Source organism: Caenorhabditis remanei, chromosome V, assembly GCF_010183535.1.
Source record: "Caenorhabditis remanei strain PX506 chromosome V, whole genome shotgun sequence".
NCBI lineage: Eukaryota > Metazoa > Nematoda > Chromadorea > Rhabditida > Rhabditidae > Caenorhabditis > Caenorhabditis remanei.
Genome location: NC_071332.1, coordinates 3,047,711 through 3,074,767, shown reverse-complemented (window position 1 = coordinate 3,074,767; position 27,057 = coordinate 3,047,711). Strand labels below are relative to the sequence as shown.

General features: G+C 39.3%; 3 protein-coding genes across 3 annotated transcripts; 2 read left to right on the top strand and 1 right to left on the bottom strand.

The window, feature by feature from the left end:
• Positions 1 to 1,060: 1,060 nt before the first annotated feature.
• Positions 1,061 to 5,876, top strand: GCK72_016990 (uncharacterized protein; the record flags this gene model as incomplete). The annotated part of the gene is made up of 8 exons (XM_053731813.1): positions 1,061 to 1,165; positions 2,196 to 2,262; positions 2,412 to 2,530; positions 2,580 to 2,765; positions 2,829 to 3,008; positions 3,714 to 4,224; positions 5,491 to 5,777; positions 5,823 to 5,876. The coding sequence occupies 8 exons, from the start codon at positions 1,061 to 1,063 to the stop codon at positions 5,874 to 5,876; spliced, it is 1,509 nt and encodes a 502-aa protein (XP_053580726.1).
• Positions 5,877 to 7,907: 2,031 nt separating this feature from the next.
• On the bottom strand, positions 7,908 to 12,370 carry GCK72_016989 (uncharacterized protein; the record flags this gene model as incomplete). The annotated part of the gene is made up of 4 exons (XM_003105865.2): positions 7,908 to 8,527; positions 9,035 to 9,214; positions 9,296 to 9,850; positions 12,154 to 12,370. 4 exons carry the CDS (start codon positions 12,368 to 12,370, stop codon positions 7,908 to 7,910), a joined length of 1,572 nt encoding a protein of 523 aa, XP_003105913.2.
• A 9,122-nt stretch (positions 12,371 to 21,492) lies between these two features.
• On the top strand, positions 21,493 to 27,048 carry GCK72_016988 (uncharacterized protein; the record flags this gene model as incomplete). Its single annotated transcript, XM_003104412.2, has 6 exons — positions 21,493 to 21,550; positions 21,742 to 21,814; positions 23,174 to 23,339; positions 24,142 to 24,861; positions 25,501 to 25,811; positions 26,883 to 27,048. The coding sequence occupies 6 exons, from the start codon at positions 21,493 to 21,495 to the stop codon at positions 27,046 to 27,048; spliced, it is 1,494 nt and encodes a 497-aa protein (XP_003104460.2).
• Positions 27,049 to 27,057: the final 9 nt, after the last annotated feature.

Sequence of the window (27,057 nt, the reverse complement as noted above, 5' to 3'; positions counted from 1 at the left end):
TCTCACAATATCGATTGTATATGGAGTATATAGATCACAAATAAAGCTTCATTTTTGGAGATGACAACGTTTTTGTACGGGCACATCCTACGAAGTTACAGGTAGTCAAAATATTTCCTTGTTATTTTTGCATTGTTTAAGTGCTAAAAGAGGAGATTTTTAAGCGATTTACATTGACGATTGCTAACTTCTTAGGATGTGACGGTATAAAAAAGTGGTCAACTACAAAAATGAAGCTCTGTTTGTGATCTATACACTCCATAAAAGATCAATATTGTGAGACTATCAGGGAGGCCGTGTCACAGTCACAAAGTTGACCATTTTCAACTAAAAACTGCAAGTGTCCCATTCTTTATGACCAGTACTGTAGTTGGCCACAGACATAGAGCTTGCCGAGATCTACATTTTGGTATACTTTTCAACTCATAATATTGAGTTTTAAGCGAGTTACACGTTGGCCCGTGTTGCAGGTATGCTTTTATCCCATCCCGTTAAGCCTCGAAACATTGAAAAATTTCCCAAATTAATTCCAAAAATTTACTTCCTACCTACCCTTTACCCCGTCTCACACTCCCCAGCCCTAAAATTTTCGTTTTTTAAGCGGTAACAAACAAAATCAGAACATGACCTGTCTTGTCACAAAAACGAGACAAGCAGGAAACAGTTGCAAATCACCTCCCACCCGATGATCAAAGAATTGAGATCACCGGCAACCTGTTCAAATTTCTTCCAGATCTATGGCGCCCTTATCAAGAGACCCGCACGCACGACGATATCAAACAGAAGAGAAGAGACACTCGAGAAAAAGAAAAAAGGTAATTGATACCCGTCTGATGGTATCAGTTGAACAATATGTTACACGCTACAAACTGTCCAAGGGGAAGGGGCGGAGCCTATTAAATTTGAAAAGTTCAAATCGAATCGTAGTTTGTGTGTTGTTGGAAGCCCCGCCCCTTTTTCAAATCATTCACAAGTCAATCAGTACCGCCCATCCCCCTTCGGCTAATTGACTTATTTACGTCGTCCTTTCCCATTGCACTTCTTCAAGGCTACCAAAACTATGTCAATACTAATTCCGGTGGCCATCATCTTATTCTTGGTGTACCTTTTATCATTCTATGATAATATCAGGCTGATGAGAAAGTTCTGGATCTATGGAGGGAAGGTAAGGTAGATTAAAATGTGGCTTACGGTAAATCGGTTTGGCTACTGAACTGTTTTGAGCTACTGTAGTACCTAGAGTACCTTAGGGAAGATTCTGAGAAGCTGGCGTGTTTCTGGCGCAATTTCCCAGCAGTATTCCTATGGTTTTCCAAAAATTGGAATCCGTGGTGTTACAGTACTTCTCAACCCCATCCCGAAATATGACCGACTTTGAAAGAGTTTCACGGCTCAGGTTTAGCTTTATTCTTTTCAAATTTACATTTGCTGTATACATTACATACAAGGCTTTATTTTTGTAGTTGACAACTTTTTGATAGCTCCTCACGCTTTTGAGATACAAAGCTTTGACAGTTGCGACTTTTTGAAACATTGAAAATGTTCGTGAACTTTGACAGCTCATAACTTTGTTCAACTTGAACCGATTTTAATTAATTATATTTTTCTGAGTAGATCAAACCTAGAACTCCATTTTTGCAATTGGCAACTTTTTCATAGCTACTCACGCTTTTGAGTTATGACAGTTTCAGCAATCCTTCTATCCACAGAGCGCATGCGCACCTCGTTTCTCTGCGTCTCTTCCTCTCATCCTCTCTCACTAACAGGTGGCAATTTTAAGAGGCGCATATCTCAAAAGCGTGAGTAGCTATCAAAAAGTTGTCAACTACAAAAATGAAGGCCTAGTTTTGATCTACTTAATGATATAACTTTCAAAAAATTTGGAGCATCTCGGAGACAATTACAAACTAAGAAATTCCATCAACTTTTTCACTTTTTCCACTAAAATATTCAGGTTTCGATCTTCTAATAAATATGTAAAGTATATTATAATTACTTCCTCTAAATAGTCGTTGTGTCTTCTGAATCCAAGTTTTCCAACCCTCCAATCAAATTTTGCAATATCTAATTGTGTGTTATGCCACTCAAGTTCTTGTGTATCTTCCAGAGAACAGAAAAAATACTTGCTAATTAAGGAATTCGGGCAATTACATAATACAGAAAACATATTGACATCTGATTTCCCTGTTCTTCAGATGCCAGGACCACCAGCTCATCCGATATTCGGCAACGCGTCCCTCTTCAAAAATAAGACAACGGAAGGTAAGTGACGTGCTTGTCGCCCCCTGTTGACTCGTGCCGTCGATAGCTCAGTTGGTAGAGCGGAGGACTGTAGAGTCAGTGGGTATCCTTAGGTCGCTGGTTCGAATCCGGCTCGACGGATTTTCTTTTTTCTTTTTTATATTTTTTAGATTTCGTCGAAATCTTTGTTAACTTGGCTAACGAAGCTCGAGCGAAAGGTGCAAACTTGATGAGGACTCAAGTGATGAATCGTATTTATGTCTGGCCATTAAACGGGAAGACTGCCGCGGTACCTATAAAATAAAAAATTTCGGAAAATCGGAATATTTCGGTTACAGACTATTCTAGAATCTTCTACAGAAGTGAACAAGGGCGACGACTACTCATTTCTGGTGCCATGGCTCGGTGGGGGCCTGTTGATGGAGCAGGGGGAGAAGTGGAAGAATCATCGGAAGATGTTGACGCCAGCGTTTCATTTTGCAAAGTTAGAAGGGTACTTGGATGTCTTTAATAGTGAATCGAAGGTAACCATATTCTAATAAAAGTTAGGCCACCAGAATTCTTGGCCATCACCAGTCTCAGTTTAGATCCTCATCGACTGCATCGAGAAAGCGATGGAAACTCAGGACACCATAGATCTCTTCCCATTTTTCAAACGATGCACCCTGGATATTATTTGTGGGACTGCGATGGGTATCAAGTTTAACGCTCAAATCGAACATCATCATGAGTATGTGAAAGCGGTGGAGGGATTCAATAAGTTGACGGTGAGTGGAAAGACGGCGAACTTCAAAGCGGTATAGTGAGCCTAAGGACTGAGCAAAGTTTTTAAAATTTAGTGAGCTATGTAGATAAAGAAAAGGGCTTCATTTTTGTAGTTGATAGATTTTTAATAGCTCCGCTAGCTTTTGAGATACGCGCATTTGAAGATTGGCTGCTCAGAGAGAGAGAGAGAGAGAGAGAGAGAGAGAGAGAGAGAGAGAGAGAGAGAGAGAGAGACGCAGAGAAGCGAGGGTGTCTCATTTCTCTGCGCTCTCTCGGACTCTATAGCTTGACAACTTTCTTCTAACTATTCAGGCATTTGAGATATAAGCGGTGAAAGTTAAAACTTTCAAAAAAAATTTTTGCCTGAAAATTGGTTAACTTTAACATACTGAAAACTCACCAGGTTTCATTCTACTATTTTGAATTTGTATTGGCTGTGTAGATCAAAAAAAGGGCTTCATTTTTGTAGTTGACAACTTTTTGATAGCTATTCACGTTCTTGAGATATGCGTCTTTAAAGTTAGGTAACTGGAAGCGAGAAACAGAGAGACGCAGACGACGAGGGTGTGTGACTGTCTGCGCCCTCCCCCTCTTTGTGCGGCGTCTTTGTTCCCTTGTATCTCAAAAACGTGAATAGCTATCAAAAAACTGTCAATTGCAAAAATGTAGGCCTAGTTTTGATCTACAAAACTAACTAAATTTTTCAGGTCGAGTACTCGCTCAACCCATTCCTCTGGAACAAATTCGTCTACTGGGCACTGGGCTATCAAAAAATGCACGATGACTTTCTCCTAGTCCTCAAAAAATTTACAAACGACGCCATTGTCGAAAGACGTGCCGCGTTGGCGTCAGGAGCCGTCGAGAAGGAAACGTCGAAGCGAAAAATGAATTTTCTGGATATCCTGTTGTCGAGTGAGGAGTCGATGGAGTTGACTTCAGAAGACATCCGCAAAGAAGTCGACACCTTCCTATTCGCCGGTCACGACACAACATCCACCTCGCTGTCCTGGTTGTGCTGGAATCTTGCACACAACGCGGACGTCCAGGAGAACGTGTACCGTGAGATTCTGGAGGTGTTCGGCGAGGACCCAAATGAAGACGTCACGTCGGAGAAGATAAACCGTTTAGAGTATACGGAAAGGGTGCTGAAAGAGTCGAAACGCATGTTTGCACCGGTGCCAGGCGTGCAGCGGAAATTGACGAAAGATATTGTGATAGGTATGAGAGGGGGAGTCAATGTTTGATCTGTTTTGCTTCCGGCGCCAAGTCACGCGGTGATTGGGTTACTGTAGGTCACAAAAATGTGTTGATTTAGTCATTGAAAGTGAGATGGGTACGGGATAGGAGAAGACTTGATTGGACAAGAAAGGGAAAATGGGGGTTTGTAGGATTTGTAACCTAAAAATTTGACATTCCGCGTTTTTGCTACAGTAACCTAGGGTAGTACGGTCCTCTGCTGATCCCACTGTAGTCATTATCCTACTGTAGTAGTCATTGTCATACTGTAGTAGGTGTGTCGCTATGGTATGTAGTCTACTGTAGTCTTACTGTATCCTACAGTTCAACAGAGCGCAGTTGCTCAAAAAAAGCCGTTCTAATTTTGATATCGTGCTGTAGAAGCTGCGCTTCGTCAAGTCAAAAAATTTTTTTTTTAACCGAAAAGTTGGGTTATCGGCCCCTCTTCTTATCGTAACCTCTCTGCTTAAAATGCAATTTTTTGAACCGCCTGGCACGGTGCCAAGATTTGTCAAAACTTTTTAATTTTTATATTTTTGTGCAGATAAAATGTAGAGCTCCATTTTTGTAGTTGACAACTTTTTGATAGCTACTTACGCTTTTGAGATATGCGTCTTTGAAGATGGTTAGCTGGAATTAAGGAGAAAAGAGACGCAGAGAGGCTAGAGTGTCTGACTTCTCTGCGTCTTCTCAACAAATTTTTGTCTATTTTGATTACAAAAATCTTCTTTGGTTGTTATACTTTAAATATGACCAAGCAAAATTGAAAACCCCTAAATTTTGGCACACTGCCAAATCTGTCAGAATTTACCTCACTGCAAAGAAAATAATATTGTTTTGTAGATCAAATTAAGCTCTTTATTTTTGCAGTTGACAATTTTTTGATAGCTACTTACGCTTTTGAGATATGCGATGTTGAAGTTAGGTACCAGGGAGCTCACTCGGGGAGAGAGGGGAGAGACGCAGTGAAGCTAGAGCGTATGTCTTCTCTTCGTCTCTCTCTTATTCTAACTATATTGTTTGTTTTTGAAAAAAAACACTGCCTATTCAACGAACAAACCTACAGTACCCTTCTTATCAATTTCTTCTTTTTTCTTGTTATTGGCGAACATAGACACTTCTTTTTTTGATTGATTAAAACCAATGACATCACCACATAATTAAACGTTTTCTTCTCTTTCCTAAGAAGACCTTGAACTACCTATCCTTCCTCTACAACAATCAAAACTAATCTTTACACTATTGCAGACGGAATCACGATCCCATCTGAAGGGAACATCACCATCTCGCCTACAGTACTCCACTGCAACCCGCAAGTCTATCAGAATCCCGAAAAGTTCGATCCGGATAGATTCCTGCCGGAGGAATGTCTCAAAAGACACTCCTATGACTATATACCATTCTCCGCGGGACTCCGAAATTGTATCGGTCAAAAGTTTTCAGTGTTAAATGAAAAAGTTATGCTGGTACATATTCTGAGAAACTTCCGACTGGTGCCGAAAATTGGTTTTTATGAAACGAAGCCGTTGTTCGAGGTGAGAACACAGAGAAGGTGTGTAGATCAAATCACAATCTTATAGGTTGTCGCAAAGCCGTCGCATGGAATCCCGATGAAATTGATAAGAAGATATTGAGAAGGATTGGACGAGGAAATGATACGGGTTGGATGATGATGTAAATATATGTATAAATGGTATTTAGTAAATAAATGATTATTGATCAGTGTGATTTGCTTTGTAGATTTGATCAATTAAGATTGAATTGATTCGGAGACCAATGAAACAAACATCCCGAAAGCATTTTTGAAAGAGAGACTCCTTTTGTAGTGTACGTTAGTGGAAACGGTGCTAACTAGGGAAGGTCATCGAGTCAGTGTGGAGTTATGAGACGTGACCTATATCATTGGAAAGCTGAGAAAACGCTGATTCCAAATATATATTCAGTTTTTGCCCTCGAGGTCTGGTATTCGAGAAAAACGGGGCCAAAGTTTGGACGTTTAAAGGCGTATTGTCGTCTGTTGTCATGTTTTCATGTCATAATGTATGAGTTTCGGCGAGTTCATTTTCATACTTCAAGAATTTTTTAAGTCGGTCCGCAACCCGTTGAGAGTGACCGTCGGAAAGTTTGGTCATTGAGAAGGCCGAAGAAAATTGGTAACCGTGGCCTAGAAATTCTACTTCGGCAGCGTTGATTTTTTTCAATTTTGACGGTATTTTCGATTATTTTTGTTGTATTTCTTCAATAAATTCGATAGAATACGGTCAAAATTGATAGAAAAACACTAAAAACTATCGAAAATAACGCCAGACACAGCAGAATACTGAAAAAACCAACGGAAAGTTTGGTCATTGAGAATTTTCTAGAAATTCCACTTGGGTAAAGTTGTTTTTTCAGTATTCTGCTATTTCTGGCGTTATTTTCGATAGTTTTTAATGTTTTTCTATCAATATTGACCGTATTCTATCGAATTTATTGAAGAAATACAACAAAAATAATCGTCGATTGTCGACCGAATAATAAAATTCTTGAATCATGAAAATGAACTCGCCGAAACTCATACATTATGACATGAAAACATGAAAACAGACCACAATACGCCTTTAACAAGTCATTACCTTACCGACGTGTTTAGAATATCGGCAGCGTGGTGTAGGTGGTTTGAAAGTTCTGTTTAAATAGATAAAAAAAGAGAAATTTAGAAAACTAAAGGCGGAATCGAACCAAAAAGTGGCTGCGCGTTGACCACTTCCTTACTAAAAACGAAAAGGCATTATAGCCCGGTCCGCGGCACATTAACGAATAGTCCGGACCGTAGCAGATCACTGACATCGAATTCGCCGTGATGCACATTTTGGTATATTTTTCAGTTCATAATATTGAGTTTGAAGCGAGTTACGTGGTAGTTCGGTTCGCGAGTATGATTTTAGTGATGGTCCTAATCACATCCGGCTGGAACGGAATTGGTATAGATCTGAACCCAAAATAATGATGATTAAACTAAAGACAAGGGCAAAATTATTCAAAAATTTTATGTTTAGAATGTAACGCCGTTAAGGATTCATCGAGACTGCCCATGAATAAGCTTTACAGATACCATAGGTTAAAAAATAAATTTCCGGATTTCAAGCATACTTGCTAACCGGGCCGACGCGTCACTCGCTTAAAACGCAATCTTATGTGCTGCAAAATATACTAAAATGTAGATCTTCACGAGTTCTATCTTTGTGACCCACTACGGCGGGACGGCAAATTTTTAATGTGCCGCGGGCCGGGCTAAACGGGTTTTTTACCATTTTTTGACATTTTATCCCGGCCCGTATTATATCATAGACATAGAACTTGTCGTGATCTACATTATGGTAATTTTTTCAGTTCATAATATTGAGTTTGAAGCGAGTGCTAGTCCGGTTCGCGAGTATGATTTAGTGATGGTCCTAATCACATCCGGCTGGAACGGAATTGGTATAGATCTGAACCAAAATAAGGGCAAAATTATTCAAAGTTATTTAAAGTATGTATTTTTTTATTGAGAAGAAAAAGAAAGGAAATTGTGCATTCAGTTTGAACATGTAACGGAATGTGAGTCGCAAAAAGAGAAAAAGAAAGAGAAGAACCCGTTTTCAATCAGAAAAAGGCACCGGTGTGTGTCACAAATGTACAAAAACCTATAGGAATTGTTGAAGAATCATCGTGGTTCCCACACCAATGATAGCGGCCATAGGGAAGCAGAGTAGCCAGAAGAAGCAGATCTTCCTGAATGTTCCGAACGAGACACCTTCACTAGTTGACTTTGCCATTCCGACGAATACCACTGCACCGACTGTACAATGAGTGGATGAGATAGGGATACCCATCTTGACACAGATCAAGACCGTGAAGGCAGTACCGACTTCAATACAGAAACCAGAGATAGGTGACATATCGACAGTCATCTCATGGGCCAAAAGTTTGATAGTTCGATGGCCGAGTGTCACGAATCCAACGATCATCGCCAGTGATCCATAGCCGAGGAGGAGTTGAGTGTCGTCGCGAGTCTCCGCATTCCCGAACGCGTATCCAGATTCATAGCAGAGCCAGATGGCGAGCAGCGGAGAGATGGTATTTCCGGTGTCGTTGGCTCCGTGGGTGAAGGAGAGCATTGAGGAGGAGACGATTTGAAGGGTGTTGAACACTTTTTTGGTGAGACGGTCTTCCGGGACGTACGCCCAGAAGTACTTGTACCATGGGAGCTCTTTGATGTTATCGGCCACGTCTGGCTCACGCATGTCGGTGATTTTGTGGCCCTCTGAAAATGGGGAGGATTGTAAGTAGTGCAGTTTGTAGTTTCCACGAAAATTCATTATTGAGGTGTTTTCTTTTTCCATTGTTTTCAAAGCCCAAATAACAAACTTTAAAACGGGTATATCTCAAAAGAGGGAGGAGCTAGAAAAAAGTGGTCAAATAAAAATGTAGAGCTTAAAATTTTAAACATTTCTCTAGTTGACAACTTTTTGATAGCTCTTTACCCTGAGAAGATATGGACAGTGGAAGTTTGAAGGGGTGACGGAGAGGCGCAGACAGCTAGACACTCTCGTTTCTCTGTGTCTCTCTCCAAACTTTAACCGTCCGTATCTCCTCTAGCTTTGATGCTATCAAAAAGTTGTCAACTAGTAAAATGTGTAAAATTTAAAGCTCTACATTTTTTTGGTTGATTACTTTTTTTTAGCTCCTCCCCTTTTTGAGATACACCAGTTTTAAAGTTGCAGTTTTTCACAGGTAAGCAATCGCGCACTCAAAAAAATGCACAACTTACTTGGCGCTTTTCCAGATTCCAATCTCTTCTGCATTTTGATAGTTTCCTTGTCGAAAAGTTTCTTGGCACGGTTTGGAAGCCAATTTTTCAGTGGGAAAGTGAGAATAGCCCATCCGGCAACTCCGATGGCAACGGACACAAGAAGAGCTTCAAATGCGCTGAGTTTGTCAAGGCCGAGGTCTGGAAAATAAGAATTTAGAATTTAGAAAGTGCGCCCACTTGTCAAATCCCTACGGAATGAGACGGAATGAAAAAACTCACACTTAGATCCATCGAAAATACAGGCGTACAAGTTAACGACCAAAGTGAAGCACATAAAAATTGGACAAAGTCTTAGAGCCCATTTGAAGGTGTCCTGACGGATCAAGACGGAAAACTTGACGATGTAATACAAGGATCCCGCGATGACACCAGCAATAATTGGGGAGATGAACCAGGAGACAACGATACTCATTATCTCTCCCCACTTGATTCCAACATTTCCACGAATGTAGAATGACGTGGCCACGGAGGCTCCGACGATGGCGTGTGTCGCGGACACTGGGATTTTGTAACACGAGGAGAGGATCATAAACGCGGCGCAGCCAGCCAAAGAGGCGGTTTGCGTGAGCATAAAGTCGATGGAGGTGTACTTGGCACATTCGAGAGGCGTGGCTCCTGGCAGGATGTCGGGCGCTTTCCAACCGCCGACTATCGTTGAGTTACCACAGAAGTCGACGGTGTCGTATTGATTGGTGGTAGCGTTGTATTGGGCGTACACGTCGAAAATGTCGAATTCGATGATTCCGGTACGGAGGGTTTCGACCACTTTGTAGCCTGGAAGACAAGGGAGATGAGGATAGGGATTTTGGAAAATTACAAAAATTTGTTGAGATTTAAGACATACGGGCCGATGCATAATTCGCTTCAAACTCAATATTATGAAATATACCAAAATGTAGATCTCAATGAGATCTACGTCTGTGACCTACTACGGGTTGGATGGTTAGTTATTAATGTCCCACGGGCCGGGCTAGAATCGCTTTTTGGTCATTTTCGCGTTTTTTGGGACTTTTTCCTAATAACAATTAGCCATCCCTTCCGTATTACATCAGAAACATAGAGCTCACTGAGATCTACATTTTGGTATATTTTTCAGCTCAAAATATTTTGTTTTAAACGAGTTACGCGTCGACCCGGTTGAAAAGTATGCAAAACGGTTTAAAATTTTTATAAACTTAAATTTTCGAAAAAAGTTTTCTTTTTGTCTTGTGATATTTCAGAGCATCGTGTAGAGTATCGTCATTAATTTTTGTTACTTTTCTTGAAAAAAAATCCTATAAGCTCATGATCAGATACCTAACTTTTTCCTTACTACGTAATTTAAAGGCGCATCCACAAAAACATTTGTAGACCTGAACGACGCTCCGATATCTTGTTCATCGACTTGACAGTAACCTCACTTCCAGTACTGTAGCCTTAAAAGTGCAAAAAAACAAATGCGGTGGAATACTGTAGCGAGGGGTACTGTATCCTTGAAAGCGCTTAGTCCAGCTCCTACCTAACCGTAACCTTACTACCGTACCGAATGCTACAGTACCCTTAAAGGAGCATAGTCAAATCCGCTCAGCTACAGTAGTCCCTACTACTGTAGGGACTACTGTAGCCTTAAAATCACAAGCCCCTCACACGCTGTCTGCTACATCACGTCCGCCAGTCTTTCGATTTTCAAAGAAAGGGCAAATCGAGATCATTATTACACTATCTCCCCATCAATGAATTCAGCGAGTCCCTCAGTTCCACTTCTACTACAGTAACCTTGTCCTCTTTGTCCTCTCTTTATCAATTTTGGAAACGTAAAACTTCATCAATCCCTTTGTTTCAAAAAACTAACTGTCGCAATGAAAAAAGTCATAAATTATTCATGAAAATAAAAACCTCTCTCTCTCTCTCTCATGACCACTACTGTCTGTCTGCAAATGTTTTGTTGATGATTTCATTCTCACTTTCACTTCTTTTCTGACCGGTCATATATGAGAGATGAAATCTCGAAATGTCTCTCTCTCTCTCGGAAATAAAAAAGGTGTTCCATGAGTGATAGAGAGGGATACAGCTGACCGGTCAGTATTGGAAGATCAAAAGTTTTTCTTGGTAGATCACAGATAAGAGACTACAGTATGACCAATGAAGGATTATTCGAATTTTTTCTGTTGACCAATCTTTGAAGGTACGGTAAGTTACAGGGCAATACTTAAAATCATGAATTTCGAAGAATTTTAAATCTAATTATTTTTATTCTCCAGAAATGTACAACCTTTTTGAGTTATATTTGACAAATTTTAGTTCATTTTGAGAAAATTTTGTCTATGTCTTACCCTATGTCTTACAAAATTATGGCAAATAATTGAAGTTCTAGTTTTAACCAAAATTTAGATTATTTTTTTTGTTTAAAAAAATCTTGTCATTTTTAGCAATTTTTGTTAAATGTTGCTTCATTTTAAGACAAATTAGGATTCACTCAAAATCTTCAGTTTTTTTCTGATTTTCCTTCTAAAATTTTCTTTTTTATTTATTTATAAAAACAATTGTTTTTATCTTATTAAATCTTATTCTCCGCAAAATTCTGGTAACTTGAGTTTATTTTAAAACGTTTTTGATTCATTTTTAAAAAGTTACACACCGAGCAACTTCAGAGCGCTTTTATATTAAACATTTATACTAACAAGTAGATCAAAACCAGTTCTTCATTTTTGTAGTAGACAATTTTTTGATAGGGCTTCACGCTTTTGAGATATGCGCCTTTAAAGATGGCTACCTCAGACAAGAGGAGGGAGAGACGCAGAGAAGTCAGATGCCCTCGCTTCTCTGCGTCTCTTCCCTCCTACCAATCTTTAAAGACGCATAACTCAAATACATGAAGAGCTATATTTGATCTACTCAAACCACTAAATTTTGTAAAAATAATTCAATTTTGGACATAGTTGTCGGCTCTTAAAGTTTTTCAATTTTTTCAAATAGTTGAAAAAAATCGCAACTTTCAAAGCTTTGTATCTCAAAACCTTGCATAGCTCTCAAAAAACTTTCAACTACAAAAATGAAGAGCAAATTTTGATCTACAAGAACATGTTAATGCGACTCACCCAACAAAACGGCTCCCGCCACATTCAAGATTCCCGACAGAATATACGCCTGATACAACTTGACAGTGCCGGCGCCCACCGCCGGTCCCCAGTCATTGCACGAATCGTTGGCTCCCATTCCATAAGAAACCAAGAAGGCAAAGATGAAGGCGACAATGACAAGCCATGTCGTGTGTTCCGTCCAATTTGGAGAGTACTGGATGAGGATGTCGAGCATTCTGAAACTTCAGCAAAATTAAAAATTAAGTGTCTTTTTAATTGAAGGTAAAAAAATCCAATTGCGATGAGATAGATAACAAACCCAAATGAGTTAGCATTATATACACAGTTAGGTTAATGGTACCAAATGACACCTGGCTCCGCCCCCTTTGACTCCGCCCACAAAACAATCCGAGTTCAGAGGGTACAACAAATCGTGGTTAGGCATCTGAAGAAGTGTCAAAGAAGACAAGTAAACTTTTAAAGAAAAGTGAGGAAACCTGAAATCTCTATGATATTTATACTCGAGATATAAAATATACTCATTGAGAAACAGTTGACCGGTCAGAATTGGGGGAGGACGTCGTCTTCGGCCAACACACTATTTCGACGGGGAGAGGCCATGCGATCACTTCCGACCACGCCTCCTCGGGGTTTCGAATTTGAAAGTTTTAATGGGTCTTCAAATTTGCCGAAATCAGAAAGCGACGAGTCAACAAAGGGTTGGGGCTCACGGAAAATTTTCTTTAAAATTTCTTTGTAAATTTTATTCGGGTAACCATGTCCTAAGAAATCCAGATTTAAGAAAAATTTCAATTTTGAAACCTGTCTTACTGTAGTCGCTGTCTAACTTCTAGTGTTGAGCCTGATGCGTTCCGGTCGCGTGGCGTACGAAGTAAAACGGTAGTAATTGTCTTACTGTATCAGTCATTGTCTTACTGTAGTAGATGTGTCGGTATAGTATGTGGACTACTGTAGTCGTTGTCTTACTGTAGCATACAGTTCAACAGAGCGCAGTTGCGCAAAAAGTTGAAAATTTCGACCTTAACAAAATTTCGACTAATACAATACTTGTACATTACCACCGGTACCGTAACCACCTTAGAATCTATCTGATTTTGGTATCGCGCTGTGGAAGCTGCCTTAGAGCGTTTATTTCAAGGCAAAAAATATTTTTTTATCCAAAAAAAGTTGGGTTCTTGAACCGTCTGGCACGTAGCCAAGGTTTGTCAGAATTTTTTGATTTTTATATTTTCGTGTAGATAAAATGAAGAGCTCCATTTTTGTAGTTGACAACTTTTTGATAGCTACTCACACTTTTGAGATATGCGCCTTTTAAGTTAGGCAGCAGAGAAGAGAGGGGAGGGGAGACGCAGAGAAGTCAGACAGTCTAGCTTCTCTGCGTCTCTCCACCTATCTTCTCAACTTCAAGCGCGCATATCTCAAAAGCGTGAATAGCTATGAAAAAGTTGTCAACTACAAAAATATAGCCCTATTTTTGATCTACACAAAAAATGCAAATTTGGAACAATCCGGATTATTTTGGACACTGTAACGGGCTCTTAAAGTGTATGAGGTCTTAAAAACATAGAAACCTATAAATTCCTCAGTTTTGTGCATGTTTTTATATCATGTTTTTCTCTATGCTAATCCACCGTTATTACTCTACGTACCTATCAAAAAATGCGTCTCCCCCGGCACGACCAGTCTCAAATCTAGACGGATTTGCATTCATGCAACATAAATTTATTTAGTGGTGGGGGTCACTCCGTGTCGTCGTGTGTCAGTTCAAACACTAAAAATTCAAGTTCTCTCTCTCTCCTAAAATTGGGATGATGTCAACTTTGACGACGTGGTCAGTGCAAAAAGTGGACGTGACCCTCCGGTTTTTGGCTTCCAATAAAACCGAATACCAGAAAAGCAAATACCAAAATGACGGTGTTAGGCAATTTTGGAAGTAAACAAACGGAAAAATCACTTTTCTCCATTATTATACGCAAAAAATAAGCAAACTTTGACAGGGCGTCATGGTCTCCAATATTTCCCTTTTATTTTCAAAATTGCATTTTTTGTGTAGATCAAATCCAGCTCTTCATTTTTGTAGTTGACAACTTTTTGATAGCTATTCACGTTTTTGAGATATGCTTCTTTAAAGATTGGTAGCCGTGCCAGCGAGAGAAGAGGAGGGCGCAGAGAAGCGGGAGTGTCTGACTTCGCTGCGTCTCTCCCTCCTCTTGTTTAAGGTAGCCATCTTTAAAGGCGCGTATCTCAAAAGCGTGAATAGCTATCAAAAAGTAGTCAACTACAAAAATAAAGATCGAGGTTCGATCTACACAAAAATGTTAAAACTTTTTGAATTCGGACAGTTTTTGATATTGCGACACACACTCAAAGTAGAGCGTTTTAATGGAAATTGAAAAAAGCTCTAATCACAGTTTATGTGAGTTTCTTATACCAAAATAAAGCTCTAGATTTGATTTACACATTGACAACAACTTTGGACCGCTGTGACATTATGCAACACAGTTAGAAGCGGTAAAAGTTGAAAAAAGTTGAAAAAAAACTTTCAGCATTAAAAAGACAAAAAGTAGCTATGGATATTTATGTAGATCCCCCAATAAATCTATATACACTTGGGGGGATCCGGTTCTCATAAAAATTGTGAAAATTGTATTCCGTTCCTGATGTGTATTGGTGTTTACCGATCGGTTTTTTACTATTCAAAAATTCTCATAGTTTTCTCTGCGTCACTCCATTCCCCATACTATCTCAGCTTCGGTATCTCAAATTTGTACCGTACTCCTTCTCTGCGTCTCTCTATTAGACCCTTACTCTCTCAACTTATGGGTATACTGTACTCCAGATCATTCTCTCTACGTCTCTCGATTCAACGTGCTATTTCAGATATTCCAAAAATCTTCACATCATCGTCTTCCGGCTGTTAAAATAGGTGACGAAGAAAGTGAAAATGATCTCACTTCTTATCTTCGACCAGAACCAAAAGAAGATAGCGAAAACTCTGATCTTCCACCATCACAGTGTCTCCGGAACAACCGTAAACCTACTTTCCCTTGTTCCGAGTTCAAAAATGAAAGGATTATTTTTGACTTCAAGACGTCATCTAGACGTGTTAGGCTGTTCAAGAATCCAAAGAAGTAGGTGAGGTGTCTTATCAAAATTCTGATAGTTTAGGTATTTCTGAAGAAGGGAAGCGGGCGGGCGGGTCAAGTGACGCCGTCATACAATGTTGAATGTTCTGTGATATGTGTATTTTCAGACAGACGTGTTTTATTTTTAAAAGTGGTGTCTTATGATCTTCATAGGCGTACTGTACCTGCTGGAAACTTAAAAACCATGCAATTCTCTCCAAAGTCACACACGAAGATAGATTTCAGATAAGTATGATAAGACTATGGATACATTTTTGTAGTTAGCCACTTTTGGTAGGTCACCTTTCTGAAGAGCATAAAGAGTAGAAGTTGGTTTGTAAATTGTTTTTGACTATAGTCATAGTATCATAGTATCAAAAACTGTCCAATTACAAAGGTTTTTTTTCATGTTTGCCACATGCTTCAACTTTTCCACATGTTCTCTTCCTGGATGGCTGTTCTTCCGTCACTCTTTCGTGAGCTTCTGAACAGAACCCACTTTTTCAAAAAGCCTAATTCTTGAAGCTCAAACCGACTACCGTAACTTTGTAAAGCATTAAAAGTCACAATAAAGTTTTATAATTTTTATGATTTCTATGCCTGGAAAGCTGAATTCATGAGGATTCTGAATCTGTACTCAAAACTTGTATAGGAGCAAAATGAACCAAATTACAGTGCTCTGAAGATTCTTGAGCTCATATCTTGGTTCATTTTCACACTAAAAGAAATCTGAAAATGGATTCAGAATCCTCACGTCTTCAGTTTTCTGGCAACGTATGAATTGTTCAGAAAAGTTTATAAAAAATAGTTTCAGCGGATGAATTTTGTCTAGAATCTGAAGATAAACGTCTTTAAGCATTTCTGAGTGAGATGTCCTGTATCCCGAATTCTGTTGATATTCTGAAAAATCTAAAAACGGATTCAGAATCCTCACATCTTCAGCGTTCTAGACAAATCGAAAATGATTGTCCAGGACACTAGGATCAGGTGGTTGCACAAGATTCTGAATTCTCACGTCTTCATCTTTCCAACACGTACAAGTTGACCAGTGTACATTGTTACAGTGACCAAAATTTGGTCAGTGCAAGTTTACACTGACAAACTTCAACCATTCATAACTCCACATGGACGGCTCATACGGACAATTGTTTTTGACCATAGTTGCCACTAGATGAATGTTTAAACTTTTCCACATCTCCTCTTTCTGGCTGTTCCGCATACTCTTCCAAGAACCCCCCTTCCCTTCTTCTATTATTTTCTATTCAATGCCAACTAACTCGTTCCGCTTCACACACACCCCTCCTCATTAGTCAAAGGTACTTGATGCGAGTTGTGTTGCGGGGCTCGTGGGGGGGCTCGACGAGGGGGGCAACATTCATCAGTAAGGAGTCGTCTACACACCATCTGTCATTTCAAGACCAGTTCGGACGGAGGAGGGGGGACGCCTACATGCATGCAATTACGAATTGAACGATGAAAAGGGGGGATGGGAAGAGAGGGGGAATGAAGGGGAAGGAACAGACACTTGTTGGGTTAATGTAATTTTTGGAAGAAGTTTAATGTTGTGAAGAAAAGGGGGTCCTGAAAGATGGAAACAGGAAAAAAAAACTATGATTTTCGAAAAAATGGGCTACATAGTCTTCAAATTAGCCGGAAAGTTGAAAACGTGAGGATTCTGAATCTGCCTTCGAAATTTTTCTAGTGTGAGCGCTGTATCTTGGTTCATTTTGCTCCTAGACAAGTTTTGAGTTCAGATTCAGAATTCTCATGAATTCAGCTTTCCAGGCATAGAAATTACAAATTATGAAATTTTTATTGTGATTTTTACACCTTTACAAAGTTACGGTAGTCATGAAAAAGCATTTTGACCGTGAAAATTGAAAAAGTTAGCTCAGTTCAATACTTTGTAATTCAGTTCGTTCTGATCCTGGCTAAAATTTGAAAACAAAAAAATTTAGCGAACTTTAAGCAATCTGATATTGAATTCAACGGTCAACTGAAAAATCAGCCGGTTTTATATGAAAAAACAATGTTTTAAAACTATTTTTAGTACTGTGATGGGTTTTCATTTTTATCATGCTTATATCCTCGTTCAAAGAGGTTCATTCAGGGGAATAGTTAGTTTTATTGTTTTAAAGTTTTCAGCTGGTACAGTAATGAATAATTTTGGTTATGGCTAGAAAGCTGAATTCATGAGGATTCTGAATCTGTTTACAAAAATTGTCTATGAGCAAATTGAACCAAGTTACAGCGCTTTGAACATTCTCGATCTCGTAACTCGGTTAATTTTCACACTATGAAAAGTTGGTAAACAGATTCTAAATCCTAACATCTTCAGATTTCTTGATTCGTTTAAATGTTACTAGGTAAATCTGAAAATTGACCTGTTTTAGGCTTTGCTAAACCGGAATCTGAAAAACCTCCTGAAACTACACAAAAACCTAACCGACAAGTTCCGTTCTACATCCTTCGCATTTTCTCGAAACGAACCTCGCATAATCTTCTGTTCTCTGCTCCAATCCCAGAAGATGCTCTTCCTCTTTTCCCCTTCTTTTCTTTCTCGTTCTCTCTCCAGCCTAAACGAAAGACGGAGGGGGCTTCGACTTCTTCACAACTGGCAAATTGCCAAATATAGAAGCGAGAGAGTGTGAGAGAGACGCAGACGGCACGGGGAGAGGGCTTGGAGCCGGAGCACACACACACACACATGCACAACAACAACACCAGTACCCCAGCGGTCCTCCTCCTCCTCCTCCTCACATCGACGGCTTCTTCATGTTTCAATGGACATTTTGTCTTTCTTTCTTGCTCATTCCCTTCCCCTTACCAGACCTCCTCTCTTCCGTTTCTCATTTTCATTTATATATATATTGATGTGTGTTCGTGTGAGGTGTCTAGTATAGAGGGACAACATTTTTAGAGTTTAGATCCCTCTCGGGGAGCGGTGGGTCTAATTTAAACCCGAGCCCTAATTCAATTTGCTCCAGCTCCAGTTTTTCGAAAAAAAAGTTTCCTTTTTGTTTTGTTTTTTTTTTCTTGCAACCACCGGGTCCTTGTGTCTTGGACAATCAGCGATCTACAATACATCTACAAAGCTGAAGACTTCAGAATTCTGAATCCGTTTTTCGATTTTTCAGAATATCAACAGAATTCGAGATACAGGACTTCTCACTCAGAAATGCTTAAAGAAGTTTATCTTCAGACTCTAGGCAAAATCCATCCGCTGAAACTATTTTTTATAAACTTTTCCGAACAATTCATATGTTGCCAAAAAACTGAAGACGTGAGGATTCTGAATCCGTTTTTAGATTTCTCCTAGAGTGAAATTAAACCGAGTTATCAGCACAAGAATGTTCAAAGCGATGTAACTCGGCTCATTTTGCTCCTAGGCAAGTTTTAGGTACAGATTCAGAATCCTCATGAATTCAACTTCCTAACCATGATGGAATTTTGATAACATTTTTGCTCTTTTTTCATATTTTCCTGTATTTTTTCTTTAGCTGCAACCAATGTCATGATTAAATCATGTCTAGAAATGTTGGATGTAGAAATCGTCACCTTAATTTTAGTCTAAGGTCAAATCCAATTGAGTTGAGGGTACAATGCACTGAATACTCAAAAGCCTTATATGAATCGAAAACAACCATCGTTAGGATTCAGAATCTTTACTCAAATTTCGTCTAGATATTTAAAATGAACTGAGTTTTGAGGTCTTGAATGTTCAAAGCACTGTAACTTGGCTCCTTTTGCTTCCAGACAAATTTTGAGTACGGATTCAGAATCCTCATGAGTTTAGATTTCGTGTCATATATATCTATAAACTGTTCTTAAATTTTGAGAATTCCAGCCTGAATACATTCTGGACGCTAAGAAAAAGTATTTAACTTGATTTAGAACATTTATAGCTTCACCTTTCTAGTAAGTTTCTATTAATTTTGAAAATGGAGTCAGATGGTAAATTTAAATGTTCAGTAGTTTGCAAGCAACTTTTCCTAAATTTTCAAAGTGAGTTTTAATATCCGATTCGACATTTTCAAAAATCTGAGAACAGATTCAGAATCCTCACATTTTCAGTTTTCCAACCATATAAATTTCATTTTGAATAATCACGAAAATTCCCCCCGTTTCCAGGCTTCCAAGCCATCGTCGGAATCGCCAGTGTTGAACTTATCAAGATGAAATTCCTGATCCCAATTCACATTTTCATGAGGATTCTGAATCTGGACTCAAAACTTGTCAAGGAGCAAAATTAACCAAACTACAGTGCTTTGAACATTCTTGGGCTCATAACTCGGGTCATTTTCACTCTATGAAAAATTTGAAAACAGATTCTGAATCTTCACGTCTTCAGCTTTCGCTCAAAGCCTTGTCTTCTTGTTTCATTTAATCTTCCTCTTCAATTCCCCTCCAGATTTATCCCACCACAAAATATTTGCTCACATGCATACATTCATACATCCTTGAAAAAGGGACCACCCTCTGAGAGGCTTTCTAGTTTATCTGGTTGTCATCTTTGGCGCAAGAAGAGTTAGTGGTGAAGCACACACACATCCTGAAGACGACGATAGATTACTTTTACTGACTCTCGTGGGACAAATGTGGCGAAAGGCGCGCGGATGGGAACTGACTAAAGAGAGGGGGGCGCCATGAGAAATGTGTTAGGGGGAAGAACGAAGAAGAAGGAAAAACTTGTGAAATGCTCATGTTCCGAGGTTTTATTTGGCCGCCTCCCCCCGACATGAGTTGTTCATCGGTTAAGGTCTTTCGGCTTGTTTTGGGGTAAAATTGCTGACAATATCGAACAAATATCAGCTATAGTACCGCTCAAAAGTATATTAAGTTTTGGTTTTTTCAGTTGAAAATGTGCAACTTTGAGAGTGTGTTGTGGTTATTCTTATTGTCCCATCAAGTACACTTTTTATGGATCGTACAGATCAAAGGTAAATCTCCATTTTTGTAGTTGACAACTTTTTTGTACGGACACTCCCTAGCAAGTTATATATCGACAAAGTAATTTCTCTCTTAAATCGACCAATTTTAGTGCAAATTTGTGCGATTTTTGAGCTGTCGTCTTAAAATAACCATAACTCTTTAGGGAGTGTTCATACAAAAAAGTTGTCAACTACAAAAATGGAGCTCTACGTTCAATCTATATGTTTCATTAAAAAATTTTCATGGTGTGACATTCAGAATTACTACGGCACACTCTTAAAGTTGACCATTTTACACTGAAAACATCCAAAGTTGATACCTTTTTGTCTGGTACTGTATAATCGATGATATTGATGATAATTATTGAAGGTCGTTCTTAATAGCATACTTGTTAAATCGGACCCAACCGGGCCGACATGAACCGGCTCGTAACTCGCTTTAAACTCAATATTGTGAGCTGAAAAGTATACCAAAATGTAGATCTTGGCAAGTTCTATATTCGTGATTTGGCACGGGCGGGATTGCTATCCGCTAATGTGTCGCGGACCTGGCTAGAATAAATTTTTGGCCATTTTTGAGTTTTGGTGACGTCATGAGGATTCTAAATCTGTACTGAAAACTTGTTCAAAAATTTCAGATTTTTATGATTTGGCTCAAGCCAGTTTTTTCGCCTACTTCCAATCAACTCCACCCCAATTTTTTTTCTACTTCCCAGATATTACACTTTTGATTAAATTCGTACTAGTTTTGATTACTTTTGATTAGCTTTCTCACAAAAAACCCATAACGACCTCTCCTACCTTATATAAGCCCTCCGAAGGTACTAATCCTATCCAAAACCCAAAAAACCTTCTCCCATAGAGCGTCCACACCCTACAATTACTCCTTCTCTCCTTTCCTTCCGCCCTTTACGTCTCCTTTTTCTTTTCTCCCTCTCCATGCCTAATGAGTCGTTCCGTTTGACACCTTCCCTAAGCCATGTGCAAGATTAACGAGATTTTGTTTTCCGACCGACGACGTCTTCGAATAATTTTATTTCACTTTTTCCGAAACGCACTTTACTTTTTTTTAAAGGACCGCACCGCCAACTCCAACAAAATAGTCATCAAATTTGTTGTGTCACCATCAATCTATCCGCCGGTCGTCAATTTAGACCCCAATTTCCGGATTTTTTGGGACCACACACATACAAGCTTCCAACACAGCGTCGAAATTGGATATCTCGGAGAGTGAGGCGACGCCGGCGGCGGTGCGCAGAAGACGACGTGAGACGAGCGAGATGGCTTCCGAAATGAGCAGAGCCACTAATTATTGTTGCGAGTGTATCGCGTCGCAAGGTGAGTCCCAGAATATTGATGAAAATTATTAACTCGACACAGTTCTCACAACTGCACTCCCCCAAAATGCTCTTGAGAAATGTCTCTTTTTCTCTGAGTCTCTCAATTTCGCACACAATTTTCTTCGGTTTAGGTAGAGCGCGGTTGTAAGAAACGTGACGTGCATACTATTTGATTTTGTTCACTTTCAGGACGATGCAGTGCGGACACATGTCCATGTGTGGCGGCAAGGAAGACGTGTGATGAGCATTGTGAGAGTACAAGGTGAGTCTATGACCAGATTGGTTATGTAGATCAAAACCAGATCTTCATTTTTGTAGTTGACAACTTTTTGATAGATATTCACGCTTTTGAGATACAAGGCTTTGAAGATTGGTAGCTGAGAGAAGAGGCGCAGAGAAGCGAGAGTGTCTGATTTTTCTGCGTCTCCTCCTCAAGGTACCAAACTTTAAAGGCGCATATCTCAAAGGCGTGAATAGCTATCAAAAAGCTGTCAACTACATAAATAAAGGGCTAAATTTGATCTACATGGTGAATATAATTTCAAATGGTTTTGAATCATTCAAGACACTAATGCGGGCTCTCAAAGTTGAGCAACTTTTGTTTTTTTAAAGAATAAACTTTTGTACATATCTCATATCTCAGTTAGTGTTTTGAGGTGATTTTTGGTCAAATTGAAGTTTAAAACGTTGTCTCAAATTTAATACAAAACATTTTGAAAAATAGGCAATCTAAATTAACCTATTATGATTACCAAGCACTGAGCCGTAGATGTTATTTATCTAGTGATCATCTAGTGACAGGTAGCTTTTTTTTTACTAATTTTTTGTAATTTTTTGACAAAAAACTTCCTTACGTCCTTTCTTTCTACTTTCTTTCTGATTATCCAAAAATACATAGCTTTTTGTTTTTTGTGAACAAATTTGATCCTTTAAAATCGGCACTCGCACTGTTAAATGAAAAAAAAATTCGAATCGTAAAATTGACCAAATTTTTTGAAAAAAAAATTAGGAAAGAACACATTTTTCCGAAATATCAGTGGAAAATCCTTAATTTTCAGACTTGGCACGGTGCCAGGCTCCGCCCATTTTTTTCCAATTTTTATATTTTCAGATAGATCAAAACTAGACCTACATTTTTGTAGTTGACAACTTTTTGATAGCTATTCACAATTTTAAGTTATGCGCCTTTAAAGATGGTCACATTTCGGGCGAGAGAGTGCGTGAGAGAGGAGACGCAGAGAAGCGAGAGTGTCTGCCCTCTCTGCGTCTCTCTCCCTCTCACTCCAACCTTCGAACGCTTATAACTCGAAAGCGTGAATAGCTATCAAAAAACTTTCTACTACAAAAATGTAGCGCTAGGTTTGATCTACACAACCAATAACAATTTGAAGCTATTTGATGTATAATGAGTCCATGGCACGCTATAGTATAAAAATCCTCTCCAATTCTTCGAAAATGCAAATTTTCGTACCCACACTTACACATCTTCTCCCTCTCTCCCATCTATACTCACAACAACATATCAAATATCACGAGTGCACTCTAAAAAGGCTCAATTGTCCAATTGGGAATAAGAAGATTTTTCGTAAAATAAAAACCCGCGAAATTTGAAATTTTCCAGATACCGAGGGGACTGTCTCAATCAGGCGATTTGCAAGTGTTCGTGTGAGGTGGATCCGGCGAAACCGGCGAAAAATGCGTGCTCGAAATCCGAGAGATGCGATTGTTTGAGGATAAAGGAGGGGTGCAGCAAGTTATGCGCGTGTAAGCAGATTTGTAAGAATAAGGTTGGTGAGGAGGTACACACACGGGGACACACAAGTTGTGGCAAAAAAAAACACACACACACATGCACATAAAGAAATTGGCGAGAAAACACAACTTGTTAAAAAAACACCACTTGTTGAAAAAACACAACTTGTTGAAAAACCTCATTTTGTTGCAGTTGATAAGAAAGACATGCGTGTTAAAAATACACAAGTTGTAGTAAAAAAACTGAAAACACACACACACACAACTTGTGGTAAAACACAAGGCTTCACGAAAAACGCAACTTGTGGGTAAACAAACGATAGCTTGTTTCCTATATACAAATAACTTGTGGACAAAAACACACTATTTTACCAAAAACACAACTTGTTGAAAAAACCGACACGATATCACAAAACACACTCACAATATGTGGGAAAACACACGATTTCACAAAATACACAACTTGTGGTAAAACACACAATTGTCCAAAAAACACAATTTGTTGAAAAAAAAACACAATTTGTTGAAAAAAAAACACAATTTGTTGAAAAAACAGAAGTTGTTGACAAAAGCACACGATTTAAAAAAAACACAACTTGTTGACGACAAAAACACAACTTGTGGGAAAACACACGGTTTTACAAAAAAAAACACACATGATTTCTTTAAAGAAAACACAACTTGTTGAAAAAACACGACTTGTGGGAAAACAAAAACACACGATTTCACAAGAAAACACAACTTGTTGAAAAACACGCAAGTTGTTGACAAAAACACACGATTTAACACACACACCCACAACTTGTTGACAAAAAAACACATTTTCCAAATTTGCAGGAAGCCCCAAAAAAACTGGCAAAAGTGGCCAAACCCACTTCCGGATGTCAATGTGCAAAAGGCAAAAAGCAATGTGTGAAGAAAGAATGCGCGTGTCGGACAGTCTACGGTTTCTGCTCGGCCGCCTGTAAATGTTCCGGAGACTGTACGAATGGAGCATCGAAATTTTCCGTCCCAAAACACGTCCAGAACTGTTTCCTCGAGCACAAGCACGAGTCGTCTGGGTTGATTGTGACGCTTATCGGAGAGGACTATGTCTATCGAGGCGATTTCTATCATGAATCAAAAGGGGAGCCTCATGTCGAAGAGCAATTGGTCGCGGCGATCTACGATTTGATCTCCAAATACACCGTCGACCTTCATGAAATCCAGATTTTCGTCTCAAAATCCCCGTGCTTTCATCAGGATTGTGAGCCGAAATGTGAGGTGGTAGATGAGTGTAAGAGTAATAAGGCGTGCGCCAAATTACTCGGATTACTCCTCAGCAAAGTCCGCAAGGAGATCAAAAAAGTCGATGTGAAAATGACCGTCAAGTTCTTGTACCCACACTTGAATCGAGGAGATTTGTACACGAAACAAGGGATTCTGTGTATGCTTCAAGCTGGAATTAAGGTGGAGCCTCTGCTGATGAAGGACTGGTGTGCAATTATGGATTGGAGTCCACATGTAGATCATAAGGGAGATTATTTGCAACTTTGGAATAATCATCATTTGGATAAGGTAGGGATTTTGAAAAAAAATCGTGTTTTTTTTTTTGAAAAAATACCAAAGTTTGAGAGAGCGTCTCGGCTTCTTCTCTAGTCCAAAACTTTTGAAATTTATATAGTTTTGTAGATCAAAACCGGCTCTCCATTTTTGTAGTTAACAACTTTTTGATAGCTATTCCCGTTCTTGAGATATGCGTCATTAAAAACGGCGACCTGTGCCACGTGAGACAGAGATGCGCAGAGAGACGCAGAGAAACGAGACACCCTCGTTTCTCTGCGTCTCTCCTCCAGGTGACAAACTTTGACCATTCGTATCTCGAAAACGTGAACAGCTATCAAAAAGTTGTCAACTACAAAAATGGAGAGCTGGTTTTGATCTACAAGAAAATTGTAAAATTTGAGAAAAGGGGCGGAGCCTCCTGTCACCGTGCCAAGTCATTAAAAATAAAGATTTTCAGCGTGTTTTTCCTCAAATTTTTCGAAAATTTGGTTAATTTTAGGATCTTTAAGCTCCGCCCCTCTCTTTTTTCAATCAAAAAGTCTATTGTAAAGTTTTGTTCTTAGGTACGGCGCTGTATCGAAAGAAATTTTTGCAAAAATTTTGAACAACGCATTTTCAGCTAATAATTTTATAAATATCTCTAATTTCCAGGCGGTCGCCCAGTCGCAGCTCTTCATCAACGAATGTCGTCGAGCTCTGGGTCTCTCAATGAAATTCTGGGTGGCAGAAATCCATGAAATCGTCAAAGATACGATCCTCCACTTCTCTGATCTACGCACAAAATGCGGAGATCTGAATGATGCGTTGAAACAGTTGGATCTCACCGCGACTCCACACAAAATCCGATCGACTCCGTCGAAGCGACGAAGCTTCATTGATTTGCACGAGCTGAGGGATAAACTGTTGAGATCGTCGTCGTCGGATGGCGGAAAGAAGGCCGGGTCTCATGTGTCAGTTGCCAGGTAGCCTCTCCCGCATCTCGCTTTCGCTATCTTTCCGTAGAAAATTATTTCACAATTCTTACAACTGCGCTTCACCGAAAAGTCTTTGAAAAATGTCTCTTTTTCTCTTAGGTTTCGGTAGAGCCCGGTTGTAAGAAGCATGCCGTGCTATTAGTAAGAATGGATACTGTATTGTGCTTAGAGCACACATGAAATTTTCTGGAAAAGAAAGCAAATGCGCTCCATGGAGGAAAATTTTGATTGGCCGACAGAGCGCACTCTATCGGCGAATTCGTCTAAGTCTAGCAGAGCGCACTTGAAGTTATAACAAAATATTGCATCGTTTCGAAACGTTTCAAAACCGAGACGTCTTGTACATATTCTAATGCGAATGTTGCTAACCCTCTGTTAATTGCACTGAAATAACTATATGTTGTAAAAACGAGTAAATTTTTCTCAGATTTCCAAATTTCAGGAATTCTAGAATTGCAGAAGCATGGATCATACCCAGATCTTCATTTTTGTAGTCGACAACTTTTTGATAGCTATTCACGTTCTTGAGATATGACGCTTTTAGTAAAGTTTATCACACCAGGAGACGCAGAGAAAGTAGACACTCTCGTTTCTCTGCGTCTCTCTCCCTCTCGTCGCTTTAAGCGCCTGGCTTTGAAGGTGCATATCTCAAGAACGTGAATAGCTATCAAAAAGTTGTTAACTACAAAAATATTTATCACATTTGCCTCTATATTTTTGTAGTTGACAACTTTTTGATAGCGTCTCCTGTTTTTGATCTATACGCCTTCAAAGTTGGGCAGCGAGAGAGTGTGCAAAAAGAGGATGGTGTCTAGCTTCTCTGCGTCTCCCATTCTCTCGCTACCTCACTGTTTAGCTTTAAAGCGTCATATCTCAAATCTCAGGCTAGATTTGATCTACAAGACTAGTTATACAGTTTTTGGAAAACTGTAACTAATTTTCTGAAATTACCGTCTTTCAATTCTAACACTCTCTATGCATGAGCCTTTTTTAACAAACTCAACTAAACAAACATAACAACTACTAATCACTCTAATTAAAGACTAATTAAAATTCCAGCGAGGACGCACAAGCGCAAGCAATGGTCGCCTCATTCTGTGGCCGCTCGTTCGACGACTGTGAGACTGATGAAATCGCTCAACGCATCCGTCGTGCCACAGCGAACATCAATCTGGAAATCGAGACGCTCATGGAGTTCCTGAATCATAAGGGAGCGCTTTCATAAAGTTTTTTT